The 17,549-nt window shown below is 28.3% G+C and overlaps 3 protein-coding genes and 1 long non-coding RNA gene across 6 annotated transcripts; 2 read left to right on the plus strand and 2 right to left on the minus strand.

The window, feature by feature from the left end:
- Positions 1-5,350, plus strand: LOC111031692 (protein decapentaplegic-like). 2 transcript variants are annotated; one of them, XM_022311743.1, is made up of 6 exons: positions 1-458; positions 2,468-2,569; positions 2,656-2,820; positions 3,064-3,268; positions 3,369-3,598; positions 4,344-4,747. In XM_022311743.1, the coding sequence occupies exons 2-6, from the start codon at positions 2,473-2,475 to the stop codon at positions 4,745-4,747; spliced, it is 1,101 nt and encodes a 366-aa protein (XP_022167435.1). In that variant the 5' UTR covers positions 1-458; positions 2,468-2,472. The 2 variants fall into 2 exon arrangements, with proteins under 2 accessions (XP_022167435.1, XP_022167436.1); XM_022311744.1 differs by lacking the exon at positions 1-458 and having other exon boundaries at positions 2,473-2,569; positions 4,344-5,350.
- LOC111031694 lies at positions 2,701-8,601 on the minus strand. The gene is made up of 3 exons (XR_002604233.1): positions 8,055-8,601; positions 7,794-7,939; positions 2,701-2,806 (listed from the first exon to the last, which is right to left on the minus strand). It is a non-coding gene; the product is annotated as an uncharacterized LOC111031694 (long non-coding RNA).
- Positions 8,602-9,405: 804 nt separating this feature from the next.
- On the plus strand, positions 9,406-11,210 carry LOC111031683 (6-pyruvoyl tetrahydrobiopterin synthase). The gene is made up of 3 exons (XM_022311733.1): positions 9,406-9,648; positions 10,096-10,175; positions 10,429-11,210. Exons 1-3 carry the CDS (start codon positions 9,590-9,592, stop codon positions 10,704-10,706), a joined length of 417 nt encoding a protein of 138 aa, XP_022167425.1. The 5' UTR covers positions 9,406-9,589; the 3' UTR covers positions 10,707-11,210.
- Positions 11,211-11,257: 47 nt separating this feature from the next.
- LOC111031685 (phosphorylated adapter RNA export protein) lies at positions 11,258-16,950 on the minus strand. Of its 2 annotated transcripts, XM_022311734.1 has the most exons (7): positions 16,379-16,943; positions 16,038-16,249; positions 15,256-15,318; positions 14,938-15,176; positions 13,339-13,430; positions 13,043-13,238; positions 11,258-11,436 (listed from the first exon to the last, which is right to left on the minus strand). In XM_022311734.1, the coding sequence occupies exons 1-7, from the start codon at positions 16,415-16,417 to the stop codon at positions 11,354-11,356; spliced, it is 924 nt and encodes a 307-aa protein (XP_022167426.1). In that variant the 5' UTR covers positions 16,418-16,943; the 3' UTR covers positions 11,258-11,353. The 2 variants fall into 2 exon arrangements, with proteins under 2 accessions (XP_022167426.1, XP_022167427.1); XM_022311735.1 differs by lacking the exons at positions 11,258-11,436; positions 13,043-13,238; positions 13,339-13,430 and adding an exon at positions 13,493-14,093 and having other exon boundaries at positions 16,379-16,950.
- Positions 16,951-17,549: the final 599 nt, after the last annotated feature.

A 17,549-nucleotide genomic window follows, 5' to 3' on the forward strand; every position in this document is an offset into this window, starting at 1 on the left:
GATATATAGGTATATTTTATATATGCGTACACAATAGACCGGCAATACCCTCCGAAGACCCTGCGGTCATCATTTCAGTATCATCTCCTGTTCGATTTGGTCGTGTATTTGTGCTGCAGCAACACTGTGCGCGTCTCGTACACATTACTGTTTCGCGTCGCGGTTCTTCTGCATAAAAACATAATATAATAAATTAATAATATTGTACGCGTGCAGGACCAGTAAATCGTCTGCACTCTGCACCTTTACATTATATAATATACAGCTAGTTGGTGCGCTGAACGGCTATAAGTACGCGTCAAACTACGGTCCGTTCATAATAATACGTTATAACTTATAAATCATAGCACACGCATACTGTCAACTCAATTCGTCCGCATCCACGCACATCCACGGTACATGGTATTTCTTAAACGACATTGCCGGGCCCAATAACATATAATCCACAGCTATATCAGGTAAGCCACGATTGTTATTTATTCATCATAATAATATACTGTATGATAGTATAGGTACACCACATGATACTATTCTACGGTTGAGACTTTAGGGGGAGGAGGAGCAAAGGACCTACTGCCAAATTGCAAAAAAAATAACAGATATTCTACCTAGTATACAATTTATAATTGAATATAATATAGCCTTTTATTGTTACAGTATATAACATTTTGCGATGTATTTGTTGCCCCTCTCCCCCCAAAAAAATCAAACCCTATAGCCACCGCTGCAATGCTATAGGTTAGGCTTTTTTACAGTATAATTTGTACCTACACGAGATAATATTGCATAGTTGTGTGTGGCGCACATCAGTATGTAAATATATTATATTATTATTTATTATTTATTACCAATTGAATTTAATATTATAAATACAGATATAGTGGTCAGAACAAAATAAAATGTCAAAATGTCTTTACAAATAAGTATGCCGCCGTACTAAATAATATCATATTTTGACTAATTTGAAAACGACATAGGGCGATGTAGCAATGTAGCATAGAAAACGCGTACCTAGCACGTGAAAACGGTTTACGAACTTTGTATAAGCTATTTCAATGTATAATGTTTAATAATATCCCTATTATCTATATAGATATATATATTTTAAACAATATAGGAACTTTTTTGTTTTCACTCTAGGTTTAAGAATACTTTTTTTCTTTTATGTTTTTTCTAGAAAACCTTTTTCGTCACTTATTTAAAAAATGAAAGCATATTATATAATATACAAATGGGTAATTTAGGTAGACACGGGTTATCAGTAGATATATAGATACACAATGTGTGTATAGTATTCAATCATACGGTATAATATATATTTACTAATAATTTATATAATACTACAATTTCAAGAAATTATAAATATTAATTTTTAACACATTAGTGGTTTTTGAACATTCTGTTGAGCTTGTATATGTGAATGCCTAAATGCCTTTAAAGCATAATTTCCATAATAATCCAACCTCGCATTTAAATTAAAAATCATTAAAAAGAATTTCTGATGAGTAAAAAAAAATTATACGTTATACATGATTATAACCGTATTACCGGATAACATGATTTCACTTACAAATTAGGTATCTATAAATATTTACAATTTACATAGTTCAGGTATTCACAAACTCACAGTAGGCAATATACAAGGTGTTTTACAGTGTTTCACTAAGATAAATATAATGTAACTGGGTGTTCCTATTTTAATCTAATTTTTTTGATTTTGAACAAATTTACCATGAACATTCATGGTTTCAAACATTTTTGTTGACTACCACGTAGAATAAAATTCAAAAAACAACGACCTATGGCAGTGAAGACCATGGTCGTATACACGGGGGTACATTGCCATATGGGTGATAGATCCACCATGGCCTTTTTTGTATATATAATGAGTGTGGGGGGCACTACACTGCGATTTATTTTAGAAAATAATGAGTATATTATATTCTCTCCCCAATGAAAATTCCTCTCTACGACATTAATAATAACTAATTACATTATAAACAAATAAACAATTTAAATATAATAGAAATGCGTCTCGAGCACGATTGTAAAAATTTGGATCCCGTTTTTGCAGCTTTTTTCAAATTAACTCAAAACAAATTTCCAATTAATTATTAAAGAGTATATCGCTCTATGCCTCTAATCGATATGCTTTAGGCAGTCTGACAGTAACAATATAATATCATTGAAAAAACAAAGGGTAAATGGGTACTTATGCAATAAAAATAAATAATAGAACTAGACGTAGAAAATTAAGCACTAATCCATTCAGTACCCCTCATTTGATGATTTGGTGTAAAATTAATGCAAAACTTACACGGTATTTTATTGTAGATAAATATGATAAATATAATATTATGTTTTAAAAACAATGGTAAATGGTTATATTTCAATTTTAAATAATATGTTACACGTGTATTTTATGCAGCGTTAATATTCATATACTTACCGATTATTTTGAATTTAGGTACAATGATTATTTTACTAATATTGTTGGCTATGCTACACACCGGAAGAGCAGCCATCGCAGGATATGAAGAAGTGGAACAAAATTTAATTACAAAATTAGGTAACATTTATACAGTTAATTACAATAATTAATTAAAGCATGATTGAATTAAAATAATTGTATTTAATTATCGTTTTATTTTTTAGGTTTAACTCGAAGACCTGTAGTAGATAAAAATATGAAGATACCATCTGCCACAATGGATCTGTACAAATCAATGTTAGAAGAAAACAATGCAATGAAAACTCATTTTCCTCTTCCTGGTTTGCACGCGTCGTCTGCTAATACTGCTAGGACCTATACCAACAAAGGTAATTAATAGGTTTTTATACATAGATATGTATTAAATTCTATTTATACAAATTAAAGTTACCTATATTATAACAAACAAGTTATAACTCATGTCTTATATCTTTTAACTTTGTATTAAAATAAAGTAGATTGATACTAATTTATATTAAATTATTGAATATTACATTATCTTGAGATAATATATTTTATTAGAATAGATTTGATCAGTGATGAGAATAATTATTATAATTATATTTTTATAGGATCAGCCCCAAACAGTGCTAAGTCTAAAAGATATAGGCTACAGTTTGATATAGATTCTATACCGGAAGGGGACCAGATTAAAGCTGCCGAAGTTCGTTTTACAATGATACACGATACAATGCTACACAATGAAGAAATTATTCATGTGATTGTACATGATATAGTCCAACCTGGGGTGAAGGGCATAACAAAACCTATTCTCAGGTATAATTACATATTTATATGCGAACAATTGTTGTGTATTCGTATATAAATACATTTTATTTTAAATAATTATTAAATCCATTTAATATTTTATTTATAGAATTATCGATTCGAAATCAATCAACATGTCAAAAGTTTCAAAATCAGAAGTTATCAGTTTTGACGTAACACCAGCTATAGAAAGACTGTCAGAGAACAATTTCAAGGATAACCATGGCATGATAGTACAATGTGTCACGGAGTCTGGTAGTCAAACACATTTACTCAGCGTGTTTGACTTTTTATCACCCGAAAAGACATTGCTATTGGTCTACACCGATGACGGAACAAGTAAGAATAATGTTATTCTAACTATATGGTTAACTTAATATTGATATTCGATGGAAAGATAAGTAAATAAACAATAGTGAAATGTGAGGGCATTCCTAAACGCGGGCGTTGTTCAATACATTTAAACACAATTTTTAATTCAAAATTATTTGTAGCTACCATACAATAATAGTAGTCTCGGAAGTCGTCAATGTATATTATTAAAGACAGTTTTACCTATAATTCATTTTTTTTTTATCGATCTAAGCATCAGCAACTATGATCATTAGCATTTTGTGGGGGAGTTAAGGTTGGTTGAGGAACACTTGTATATGGGGGCGAGGATTTATTACTACAAACCTGAGTGATCACTTCCAGGAACTAACGGCGGCAGATGCTTAACCTCAGAACACTTTAGTGGCTGAAGCCAACCACCGAAGAGCCACACCACGTCCCAGATACAATTTATTATATTTTTGTTAATTTTACCATATAACTATTTTGTTGTTAAATAATTGTGACCTAGAAGTAATTAATATTTTTTTGAACCCTCACACCGCTCCACTAAAAGGTAATAAAAAAACACTTCTAAATACGCTCTTGTATATGATAATTACACATTTTTCCTTACTGAATCGAATACAACTTTATAGACTTTAACACGAAACGTAACAACATTGTTACGTTATAATGTAAATTATAATTATAATAAATTATGATGAATTTGAATCACCTAATAATAATATTGTATTTAATCGTTGTTCAGGTGAGAAGAGCACGCTGGAAGGGATGATGCAGCGTAGCAAACGGTCGGCCGACGAACCGGGAGGGCCACAGAAGAAAACGAAAAAGAAGAAAATCTGCCAGCGGTATTCGATGTACGTGGACTTCAAGGATGTCGGGTTCAGCGATTGGATCCAGGCGCCGCCAGGTTACGACGCTTACTACTGTCACGGGGAGTGTACGTTCCCGTTGGCCAATCACATTAACGCGTCCAACCACGCTGTCATGCAGACGCTGATGAACTCGTACAACCCGACGGTAGTTCCGCGGGCGTGCTGCGTACCGACAAAGCTCAGTTCGCAGACGCTGCTATACGTGGACGATGACGGGAAGTTGGTGGTGAAGAACTACCCGGAAATGACCGTGGATGAATGCGGATGTAGATGAAGGCTGTGGTTTAGCGGCAGTTATTTCAACGTCATACCGCGCCTGCAGTAGCTGTGTTATAATGCCTGAGTGTGTACATATAATATAACATAAAACTTTGTCGTCTCACTTTATTACCCGGGAAATGGTCGATATACATATTATGTAATGCCTCTACATAATATACCTATGTACAGTGTATGCGTGCGTGTTTTCTGCCTCAGAGTCAAAAGCGTTTAGCGCGAATCTATAAAATAAAACCTATTTATCCAGCTCTAGTTCTACCGACATTGATATAAATAAATATGTACACCTATTACAGTTTAAACACGCACATATAAAATATTTTTTTACCAATAATGTGTAAATAATAATGTACCTGCATAAAGAATAAGTTTATAAGTGTAAGTACCTGCAAATGGACCGAATTGTAAAAAAATAATTATAAGTCTAGTCCAAAACCAATACAATATTCAGTTTTAATGTTTAATAACCATGACGATTGTGTATTAGATAAATGTTTGTACACAAAACCCTAACACAAATTGTTGTTACTATTATTGCTATTCCTTCTATTTAAATTATTTATTTATATTTTGTTTTCGTTGTTGTTTTATTAAATGGTACTGCATACTGTATTTGAATAAATATTATTATAATGTATAATATATTAAAATAAAAATGTAATTGCATTGTATATTGTGGTTTATTTGTTTGTCATTTTGATAGCTGAGTGTCACAATGTCAGCTTGACACGATTTTCAAATTAATAGGCATAATTATTAGGTGGTATTAAATTCTATATTCAAAATATGTATTAAGTAAGTATGTATACTGTATAGCCTGATAGTCATTTTATATAGCAATTTGGTACTTTACATTTTGATTAATACAATAACTATACAAATAACAATATTGATCCGATGTGGGTTCATTTGGTATTTTTATGAAGACTCGCTTTTTTATGTTGGATCTAGAAACAGGTAGGACTATAAGAAGTTTAGAATAAAGAGACACACGATTAAAATTGAATATACAATAGGTATGTGTCAAGCCAAGTATATTAAGGAGCGAAATTAAAGCAATTATTTGTAGAGGTGGAACTGAAATCAACACTACTCTCCTATTATTCATATTAAATTACTATTTACTACTACACAGCCACGAGAAACCTGGATGATAAAATGAATATAGATGGTCGAGACATCACTAATTACCAATAATAGATCTAATATTCGAATTACATAATATTATACAATTATTTTTAAACTATTATCAGCAAAAAAATGTATACTCTATACAGTATGTATTGTACATACTTCTTATGATTCTAGGTTATAGTCTTATATTATTATGTCTATAATTCTATAGGGATTAGTCAATTAAATAATTAATAATCCAGTGTTATACTTTAAACACTTATACACTAATTAGTAATTATACCTTTTGTCTACATAAAAAGGAAATTTGAGAGGGCTTGCGATTTTTTTAAAGATATATATTTTAAATATAATATGTTGGGTTGTATAACGTTGGTGTTAGATATAGTATCCACCGTCGACCGGCCTCTCCTGATATTCTAATGGATTCCTACAAGATTAAAGAATGGCTTATGAGTTGTAACAAATAATACCTAAGTTATTTAGTTACCTACCTTTATGTAACTTAAAAAGGACTTAAAAAAGAATTATTAAAATAATGAAAGATAACTCTAGGGGTACTAATAAAAAAAAAATGTAGTATTTGTAAGAAACCAAATTTTTGGTTTAAGCGCAATAATACAAGAATCATTAATTTGTCAATTAATACTTTCCGCATTTTGTTTTCACTTAGACATATGTGGTACCTACATAATACGAATGTATAATATACTGTTAAATGTTACGTTCAAACGCTTTCACGATATTAATCGTCTACAAACCCACTAAAATCCATTGATAAAGAGCCTTTACACTCAAACCATACCGAGAAACCCCGGGCGTCGTCTAAAAGGAACTGGTGCCGTGATTTGTTATAAATAAAAAAAAACAACGAAGTTCTAGCCTCTAAACATCGTTAATTGAGAGCCAAGTGTCACCAATGGATGATTTCTTGATTCAAAATATTCATGTTACTATTATAATATCATATATACTTATTGTGCTACGTTGTAGGTACAGATTGTGTATTTAAAATTGTAAAATAAAAATGTTACGTTCTACGCACTCCTAATTCTTACATATATATATATTTTTCTTGAAACCATACAAACTTGATATTCTAGAACATGATACGCGTATACATTACCGTTATTCGACTGATATTGCGTAATTTAAAAATAAACCAGACAGACATTCGATTTTGCTTTAATTTTAAAAGTTCTATAAAATTTTAATATTTAATATTATGTCATATCTAAAATAAATATTAATATATAAGTATAAAATATATACAGAGTACAGACATGTCTATAGACCTACAGTAGAACAGTCAATAGACGTGCAGACTAAGTACATCAGGGCCTGCATCAGACGTCAGACATAACCAAATAACTATATAAGTACCAAAATAGGATACATGTTCAAAATCAATGGGTACTACTTTCTAGTTACTACTAAATAGTAAATACTTAATTCTTACACGGCATTTAGGTATTATTCCCAAAATTCCTGCATTGATTGAGAATTTACAGGACTGATATCAGAAAAAACCAGAATATGGTCAATAAATATTGCATTAAAAAAAAACGATTGAGTGTGGAGACATTCCTATTATTTCTAAGGATATTTTATAATTTATATATATTACCATAATAGCAACTTATTTTTTATTTAATGTTGAACTAATCTTACTAAATTCATTGAATATTATGTAATAATAGTTATTATATATTATATCATAATAAATAATAATGTACTCATTAGCCATTACTGTTATACTTATAAGTCAATATCGCTTACCTACCATAAAACAATGTAAATAGGCTATTAGAGTCGTGTCTCGTAGTATAAATAGACTATACAATATCTTTGTGTATAGGTACAAAAAATAATAATATACGTAACGGCAAAAAATTAAGTAATCTAACCTGTATGGTCTGGATACAGTCCAATGGCACTTGTCTAGTGTTTTTTTGTAAGACAAAAAGTTTAGGCAATAGTCATCTCCAATGAAAATTGATTTTGAAATCCAACTGCAGCGAATTGGATACTTCGCCCTGGTGTTTTTTTGTACCTACGTCCGTATTTAAAAAAGTGTGAAGTTTTAAAATTTAAGCTGTGATATAGAGTAGTTTATAGTTCAAAATTACATGTCTACATAAACTATAGTTCTCATAAAAAAAAATTACCAATTAGTATTGCAACAATAATTATGGATCTGAAGAATTTATATTATATTATTATGTCGCATCCACAAGCTGAAATCACTCATTTCGTGAATTGGATATCTAGATAGTGAAATTCGTCCAGATCGTGAATTTTGCTGAAAACATATTATTAAATGGGCATCCATTTATTGTGGAATCATATAACGTTTGGTCGTCTGAACACTATATTAATATATTCTGTAGAAATATAAAACTGTATATCTAATAACATTAATACTTTACACTACGTATACTTTGTACGTAAAGTATATATCTTTTTAAAAGTTCTACACAAGTTTATAAGTTTGAAAACATAAAACATAGGTATTATCACTATTATGAACATGAATTAAAACTAAAAACCTTAATAATGATTAATGAAGCCATACTTCACTGGTGTCACGCGTCGCCTACGAACTTTAAAAATGTAAATCAAAAAAAGCTGTACCCGAGAAACAGGACTTTTTAGGATAGGTATAATTATAAATTATTTATAATTAATTGCGATAAAATACGATATCCCAGACAATGTTTATTGTGTGGAAATTAAAATTATGCCAACCTATAAATTTAAATATTTATCAGGTAGGTAAGTACCTACCGGACTATCTACCGAGTACTGACAATATTATTATTGATTGCTTCATAGTATTCATAAAATAATTCTAATTGTAATCTGTTAGTATCTTTAAGACTATACCGAATGAAGTAATTATTTTCTTTCATAATTAATAGTGTAATACATTTATAAGAAGGATATTTTTGAATGATAATGTTATATGTATAGGAAATCTAAAAAGGTGAAAACGTCATGTCTTCAGTCTTCACAGATAGCTGGTAAGCACGAGGTGTTTACTTTACCTTAGGTACATATTATTTAGTAACATAACCATTAACCACATAGGTTTAGGTGGTTAAGTATGGTACCTATATAAAACTGCTCAGTGGTAGTCGTGATACAGACATATTATAATACTTACTTACCTACACATTTAAATGTCAGCGGGTATACACCTATAGGTGTTTGTTTTAGTTCTATAATCATATTATTATATGGGTTCCTATAAAGTTTTTAATGTTTTTACTTCAACTGTTTTTTAAAATTTAATTTACCTTTAAAATACCTAGTTAGGTATGTGTAAGTGTAAGACCTATAGCCTATATGTAAACGAAGTTGAACTAAAAATATAATAGAGGTCTATGATGTAAGATCCCCTTTTCCCATCATTGGTGTATATATTATGCAGGTGCATTGTGATTTCGGCTGATCAACTAGATGGCAGCGTTGCTTCGTTGAATTACTTTCTATTGATTCAATATTAAATTTCCGATTTTTTCAAGACAGGCGTGAGGCGTGGCGATAACTGTGAACTGGACATAGCCACTGACCACTGTTCAGTAGTTGCTAGTCAGTAGTCAGTACTCTCAGCAGCTGCTTGATACCTACTCACTACTCAGTACTTACTCACTAGTCTGCACTCTGCAGTAGGTACCTAGTCAACAGACATCCTAAAACAATGCCTTTGGCCAACATAACTCGCGTTGAGAAGTTTAGCTCCTGTCACCGGCTCCACAGGTGGGTACACATACTCATAGTATTATTCGTTATATGATAATGTATAATTATTAATTTATGCATTTTATACAATTACAGGTAGACCTAAACTACCTATTTCCCTTTTAATGTATTATGTATTAATTCTAGACGATTGTTTTTGTACAGATTAATTCAATTATTATTCATTACCTACTTTAATAGTCTAATGAGTATTATAATTTTTAATAGCTACACTAAAAACACATATTGTATACCTACTTATATGTTTTATATTATTTTAAATGTTTGATCATTTTTGTTCATCATAAAAGGCAATAGGAGGGACTTATATATTTTAAGATCAAGCATCTAAATACTTATTTATACAATAAAATAATGTAGAAAAATGTAATTGTTTTGACAGATAAATCAATAGTGAATAATATGAGGTAATTGATTATACAAAAAATTTTATTTATATTACAGCAACAATTTAAGTGATGAAGAAAATATAAACATTTTTGGTAAATGTAACAATAAAAATGGTCACGGACATAATTATAAAGGTATTTACAATGTTATTTTTACTATATTATAAATTATTCTTCAAATTTTAAGAATAATTAATTATTGCATTAAAAATGTTAAATATTTTGTGTAGGCACATTAACGATTAGTCAGATGTGTAGTTTATGTATCTATCATAATATTATATACCAATCTTTATAGTTTATTAAACAACATTATTATTATTGTGTCTAATTATAAACTAATATTAGTTATGAAATTACTATTTATTACTCATGGTTATATTTACAGTTGAAGTTACAGTTAAGGGCCTAATCGATGAAAACACTGGCATGGTTATGAACGTTTCTGATCTAAAAAAATATATAGACATTGCTGTAATGGACCCATTGGATCATAAAAATCTGGATATGGATGTACCTTACTTTAAAAATCATGTTAGTACGACTGAGAACGTAGCAATTTTTATATGGCAAAGTTTAAAAGATGTTATGCATAATCCTAATTTGTTGTATAAAGTTAAATTATTTGAAACTGATAAAAATATTGTTGTTTATAAAGGGGAATAATTTATTTATTTTTGAGTAAATACTTCCTGGTGGCTGTTTTAATAACAATTGTATTTTTATAAAATTGTATTTGTAGTTTAATGAGGAAATGTATTTTTATCAATATAAAAAATAATTGTATTTACTGTTTTCATATTCAATTTCTTTAGATCATGTACAATTAAATGTATTTAGATTTTGTATTATAATATGATTTACACGTGAGCTTAAAATCAAAATGAAATATAATGTTCAAAAAAATAATCAACAAAACTTTATTGTATTACAAATAACGTATAAGATTACTTTAATGAGAAAACCATTTTATTAGATTCCTAGAAATTTTCAAAAAATTACTTTTAGAAAATGAAATTGAATGTTTTGTCTACAACACCTTGAATACTTTTTTTGGATCAGTTAATAAACGTTAAGTAGAATATTTTACTGAAGTTGGTCCACGCTACTCATATTTTTTTACGTTGCAGATATGGGGGGGGGGGTATATGCTGTGTAATGAATATAATACATAAATAATAACAAAATGTAATTTATTAAACAAACTTAATTTGGTCTAAAGAGTAGAATTTTTTCAACTTTTTATATGATTTTTGAAAAAATGTATAGTTAACATAATATTATTAAGATCATAAAAAATGAATTTGAATTAATTAATCAGACAATTCTTCAGTTTCAACTGTACAATTCGATGGTAATGTTTCTAGTTCTTCATTTAAAGTTTTCAAAATATTCGCTGAAAAAATAATTAAGTTTTTATATAAAATAATATATTAGCTAAATATTAGGGTATTTTACCAATTTCATCAACAAAACAATTTAAATTAATTATATTACATGTACAAAAATTAAACAAATAAAATATTTATAATCATTATAAATTCAATTTTTTTTGTTTGTATACATTTTAACCATGGCTCTCGACGCTCTCGTAAGTAGTCAAATGACTACTAACTACAAAATTGTGCATTTACATATCAATTTTTGGCATTTACATTGATGGTGACTTTTTATTTAGAGTGCATTTAAAATTAATATGTTTTTAATACTTAAAAGTTAAAGTTAACTCATTTTGATATGTGGTAATAACCCTTCACTCTATTCCTTCTCTTTCATATAAATTATACATGTAAATAATTTTTTCTTATTTTGGTAATGGCCAAACATACTAAAAAGTAAATCAGTTACGTAGTAAAATTTTTGTTTTTTTTGTGTGTGATTCATCTTTATCATTGTCATGTATGGGTAATATTTATAACTTTACACTACATTATTTTGTAAATTGTTTTAATGTATGTAACTTCATGAACAATTTTATGTCTCACTGGATCAACTGCTATTTGAAAAATATCAAATATTTAAAATACTGTGACCTATCATGATTGTTTTTCAATAAAATGTTGTTGTCAATGTTTTTCAAGTAATACCTTATATTATTTTTATTTTATACAACAATATAAATTACACACATAAATAGTTATTATCAGTGCAAAGAAACAGATGAAAACATTGAAAAAAAAATTATAATGGTTTATTTTATAATTTATAAATAAAACCGAATCCCTCACCCTAATATTTGTAATTTTAATTATGAATGATTAAATACATATTTTTTTAGTTTAGGCATCCGTTTATAATTTTTTTTAGACTTGATTTTTGCACTAACCTGAATTTACGAGCTCTGATAACATCTCATTCATTATAATGTTATTATATAAGTATTCAGTATTGTTATATCAATTAAAAATTAAAAATGGTACACAAAATAAAAAATATATATACTTAATAGTTAATAATTAATACATATATTATGTGAAAAGCATTGTCTACAAAGTAATTACAATCATTTAAGAGTCACTTAAAATATTCACTCTTCCATAAGTTGTGAGATGATACAGCTATACCAGGCACAGAATACATTCAATTAAAATTGTATCTATTCCGTATTTCCGGGGTACAGGATCGTAGTATCGTAGATATAATATGATATTGTTCAAATAGCAGCGAGTCTGACGAGACATGACAATTTTTCGTAAAGTTAGTTGAGAACATTAAAACACTTTACAGAAAAATTAAATTATAGTATACAAATTTGAATATTACTTATGCAGAATGATAATGAAAAATACATTAAAATTAAGTTGACAAAAACCTTAAGACTAAAAAAAAACATACTTAAGTGTTTTACTTTGTAATAAGTTTATCCCTTACAAAAATAAGGAAAAAGTATTTAAGTATATAATTTATATTAAGGAGAAATAATACAGTTAGGTGTCAATGTGTCATCACCACATATAATATGTTTATTAAAAATTATTGGTTAATTATTTTTATGTAATTACCTTCGTGGTTATCCTGAGCAATCATCTTTCTTAGTTTTTCTTTTTTACGTTTCATCTTATCACGCTTCTTTTTCTTTTTTATCTCTTCATTTTGAGGGCAATTAAATAGATCTTTTTTCGCTGAATTTGGAATTGATTTGTCTTCTTTAATTAAATTAAAAAATATTCCTCCAGATGTTCGTCTACGGTTACCATTCTAAAACAAAATAATAATAGCTTAAATACAATTCTTAACATCAAATTAGCTAATAAGTCAATTAATAAAATAATTTGTATTAATTGAATAATTGTCTAACCTTTATCATTTGACCACCATTAGCTTCTATTAAACAAGTTTTCTTATATTTTTCAAGAATGATTTTCCTGTCTATTTTGGATATCACAGATACTACAAAAATAAAATTGTAAATATTTCATACTGTAAAACATACATATTAAATGTATACATTTAGTATAAAATATTGTTAAATCATTGGTATGGATTCCAAAATACTATAATATTATCATCATTCATAACTATTTTTTGTATCATTAAACTCAAAGTATGATAAAATGTAGTTTGTATTACCATGTATGGGTTTTAACACAATAATATATTATATTTATAGCTAAAATATATGTGGTTATACTTTAATTTGAGTAGTAACGAGCCTAGATTTAAAGGGGGAGGCAGCACCAGATAGGCAAAGTATCGGCCCACGGAGGTTTTTGGATTTCTAATGTTTGAATACTGCAACAGTCACTATACAGTTTAATAATTAGATTAATTTAACAACAAACATTTTATTTTTATTATAAAAAAATCAAAAAATCAGACAGTACTGTTACATACTATTTTCATATGAATATAATTTATACTCCACTCAAAATAAGATCATTAACCGGCAGCGACCAGTGTTTGTCAAACGGGGATCAGATGTATTGTTAGACCCTTCCTCTACCAAGTTGACGAGCAAGACCAGTGCTTTGGAATATGGCCACGCCCATGCACACAACCCGGCCACCGGGTAATGATGTGTCATTGCCAAACCGTAATTTTTACTGTTGTATACTTAAACAGAGTTGAGAAAACGTAACAATTTTATTTTAAAATTTCCAAAAGTACAGGATTTTTTAAGTTTTATTTTTTTTTAATTGAAAATAATTTTTTTGAATTCATTTGTTTAGTAAATAAAAATAAATGTATTTAATGTTATTATTATATTTTTTAAACTCAAACCTAAATTGAGCCATTTTATTGAAAATATTAAATAATGATGTGATGTAAGTAATATTATATAAAAATAAGTATATTTTATGTTAATATTACTAAAGTAAAATTAACATGTTTGTAATATTAAATTATACTATTACTAAAAAAAAGATATAATTTAAGTATTTTATTTTAAATTTAATGAGAGTAATAAACTTATATTTTAGATAATAATATAATTGATTAAGTTTACATAAAATGTATACTTAATTAACCAATGGTGACTGGTGATATTGTTTTTTAACAATGAGTTATATTATAAAGTTATGTGTACACCTATGTGACTAATGTTAATATACTTGAATAAAAACAGGACTAATTTTATTTTGATTGATTAGGCTCAGAGCTAATACTTAGTTGTGGCCGTTATGGGTCTCTAGAGGCTTTAAACAAGGACATAGAATTTTATGGTAAAAAATGCAAATTTAGCAACTATCAGTCTAAAGAAAATATCAAACTTTCAAAATTCAATACAACACAAATATGTAGATTTTAGAAATGTTTTAGAACCACATAATACTTGATAAAATAATCAGTAAACAACTTTGAATATGAGTTATAACTAAAATCAGCTTATCTGATAGGAAGTTAATAGACCTGAAAATATTAAATCTAAATATATTTAACCTTCAACCTAACTTACACATTAAAATCTTATTGTGTTCATAAAGATTTGTGCACAACTCATCCAAAAACTGATCTATAGTCTTTTCTTCAGAATCACAAATATCAAGCAATATCCTAGACTTTGATGTATTGTCATTATTAGCTCTTTTTTCCTCAAATCCTTTTGAATTTCCATATTTATAATTGCATTTCTTAACTCCATCACCATGTGAACATCTTTTCTTCACAACATGATCCAACTCCAAATCACATTCTCTTAAGAAATAAAACAATATAATATTGTGATTATTTTCATGATTCATTTATGATAAGTGCATAAATAATTATTACTTACTTTTCTCTCTTTTTATTTGACTTAGTTGATGAAAAAACACGTTTCCGTTTTGATCCATTATTCCTGAATTTAAATAATTTTTGTTTTAACTAAATATTCATTATTATTAAAATAAAAGTCACAATAAATACTGAGGTAATTGAGACTATTATTTGTTAAATTAAAATGTATAATATGTTTCAAACTCACATGTAATAGTGTAGTAAACTCAAGTTTGTAATTATTAATGCCTAATTCATATTTCTCATATTTTTAAAAAATAGTAAAATTGAAAAAAATATGATGTTCAATAATATCTAATTAGAGACAAATTTAACAAATGTTTTTTTTTAAATATTTAAAATTATGAAAACATAATTTAACATTTAACAAATAGAATGTTTTTTAATAGCAATGATAATAAAATTGAATTGAAAACTATACTTAGGTGCATGGGCAAAACTATAAAACTGTATTAGGACAGGTCAAGTGATAAAATAAGAAAAAAAATTGTAATTTCAAAATTAGTTTTTTATTTAAATTTTAAATGTTATAAAATCAGTAAGTTATCCAGTCAGGTCATGACCTGACTGGCCTGACCCGTAGTTTCGCCTATGTCTGTAGGTATTATATATTTTTTTTTAATAATTGAATTGGTTATTAGTAGTTTGGTATGCCATGCACATGGTATAACATTTATGTGGGATTCATAATTTAAATTACCTTTTTTATTCACTTTTTGAAATTTTGAAATCCTTTCAAACATAACTTAATAATTAGTAAGTAAATGAACATATTCATACTTGGGCTCATAGTTTGGATCATCCATATCAGTGTAAGTAGCTGTCTTGGGGGTTACTTCAAGACGGGTAAGACATCCCTCCATCTGTTCTCCGACAACAATATCTCTCCAAACCGATCCCCCTTTATGATCAACATTAATAGTAGTTTCTTCAACCTTGTCGAAATCATAGTCTGTATCATCATAGTCCAGTTCCAATGTATCTGAAATTGACTACACAAAAAATTATTTAATACTTAAACAACCGTCAATATTTTAAACATTTACTTAAGCTATAAAAATGTATATATTCTACCGTTTAAGTTAATTGTGACAAAAAATCTAAACACATTATACATTTACCTCGTTATCAGAGTTGAGAACTGGAGATGCCGAATCCATTACAAGATATATGAAAATTTAAATATCATACAACTTATTTATATTATCATCAAACAAAGTTTAAGATACGTAAAAACGTATTTTGTCCATTAAGAAGTAATTGCAACAAATTAAGTTCACAATTTTAGACTAGGTGTAGCATGGGAATTTCGAAACTTCGGAAGGGAAGTCTTCAGTTGACACTCTAGATACTTTGATAGATAAGTCTTGATTAGACTTTATATCAATTAAGATTAAAACCGTGCACTAATCGAATTAACGAATAAAATCGTTCAAAAATCGACTATCAATGCAATTACAGAGGTATCATATAATTATGTTTATTTATGACTGCAGCAGAACGAGAACTGTTCCTACCGAGCTCATAATATGTCAGATATCTTTACAACATAACAATACCCAAGGTGTATTATGTAAATATACCATGGAAATATCGCATATTAAAGACATCTGTATCATGTGCTGCCGGGTGGTGACTGGTGGCCGGCGGGTGCTGCAGTTACTTACTGCTATTTGCAATTATTACCGAACGGCGAACATATAAAACGTATAAAACAGTTATCACGGTTATTAGTTATCACAGCCTGCTGTAGTCATAACATTCAGAAATCGATCTTTCCATGTAAAAAACGTACCCAATGGAATAATAAACATCAACAAACATGATTCAAACCGCGTTCACCACGACTGTGTAGGCACAGAAGGTATTTATACATTTATACTACCATAACAGTACAACACGATTACACCAAGTGTATATAATTATTTCTATTATTCATCATGTTTATGTATTATGTATGAAGATGAATGATCTTGTCTACACGGTGGCGTTTACCAATAAAAATAAAATATAATAAGAAAAAATAATTAAACGGGAAGTATTTCAACTGTATTCTAAAACACTAAACAAAACTATTACCTACTTATATCTTTATTAGTTATATTTCCCTTTTTTTCTGTATCCCGTGTTTTGCAGGTATTGAAATTTATTAAGTGTAGTAGGTTTAATCGTATGCAGTAGTTGAATCGATTATTTATGAAATGCAATTGGTTGTTTGGACTTATAGGAGGTAACTGTTGAGCACAAAAATTAAAACGTTATAAAAATTAAAAAAAAAAACTGTTCCAGTGA

This window comes from Myzus persicae, unplaced genomic scaffold, assembly GCF_001856785.1.
Source record: "Myzus persicae strain clone G006 unplaced genomic scaffold, MPER_G0061.0, whole genome shotgun sequence".
Classification (NCBI taxonomy): Eukaryota; Metazoa; Arthropoda; class Insecta; order Hemiptera; family Aphididae; genus Myzus; species Myzus persicae.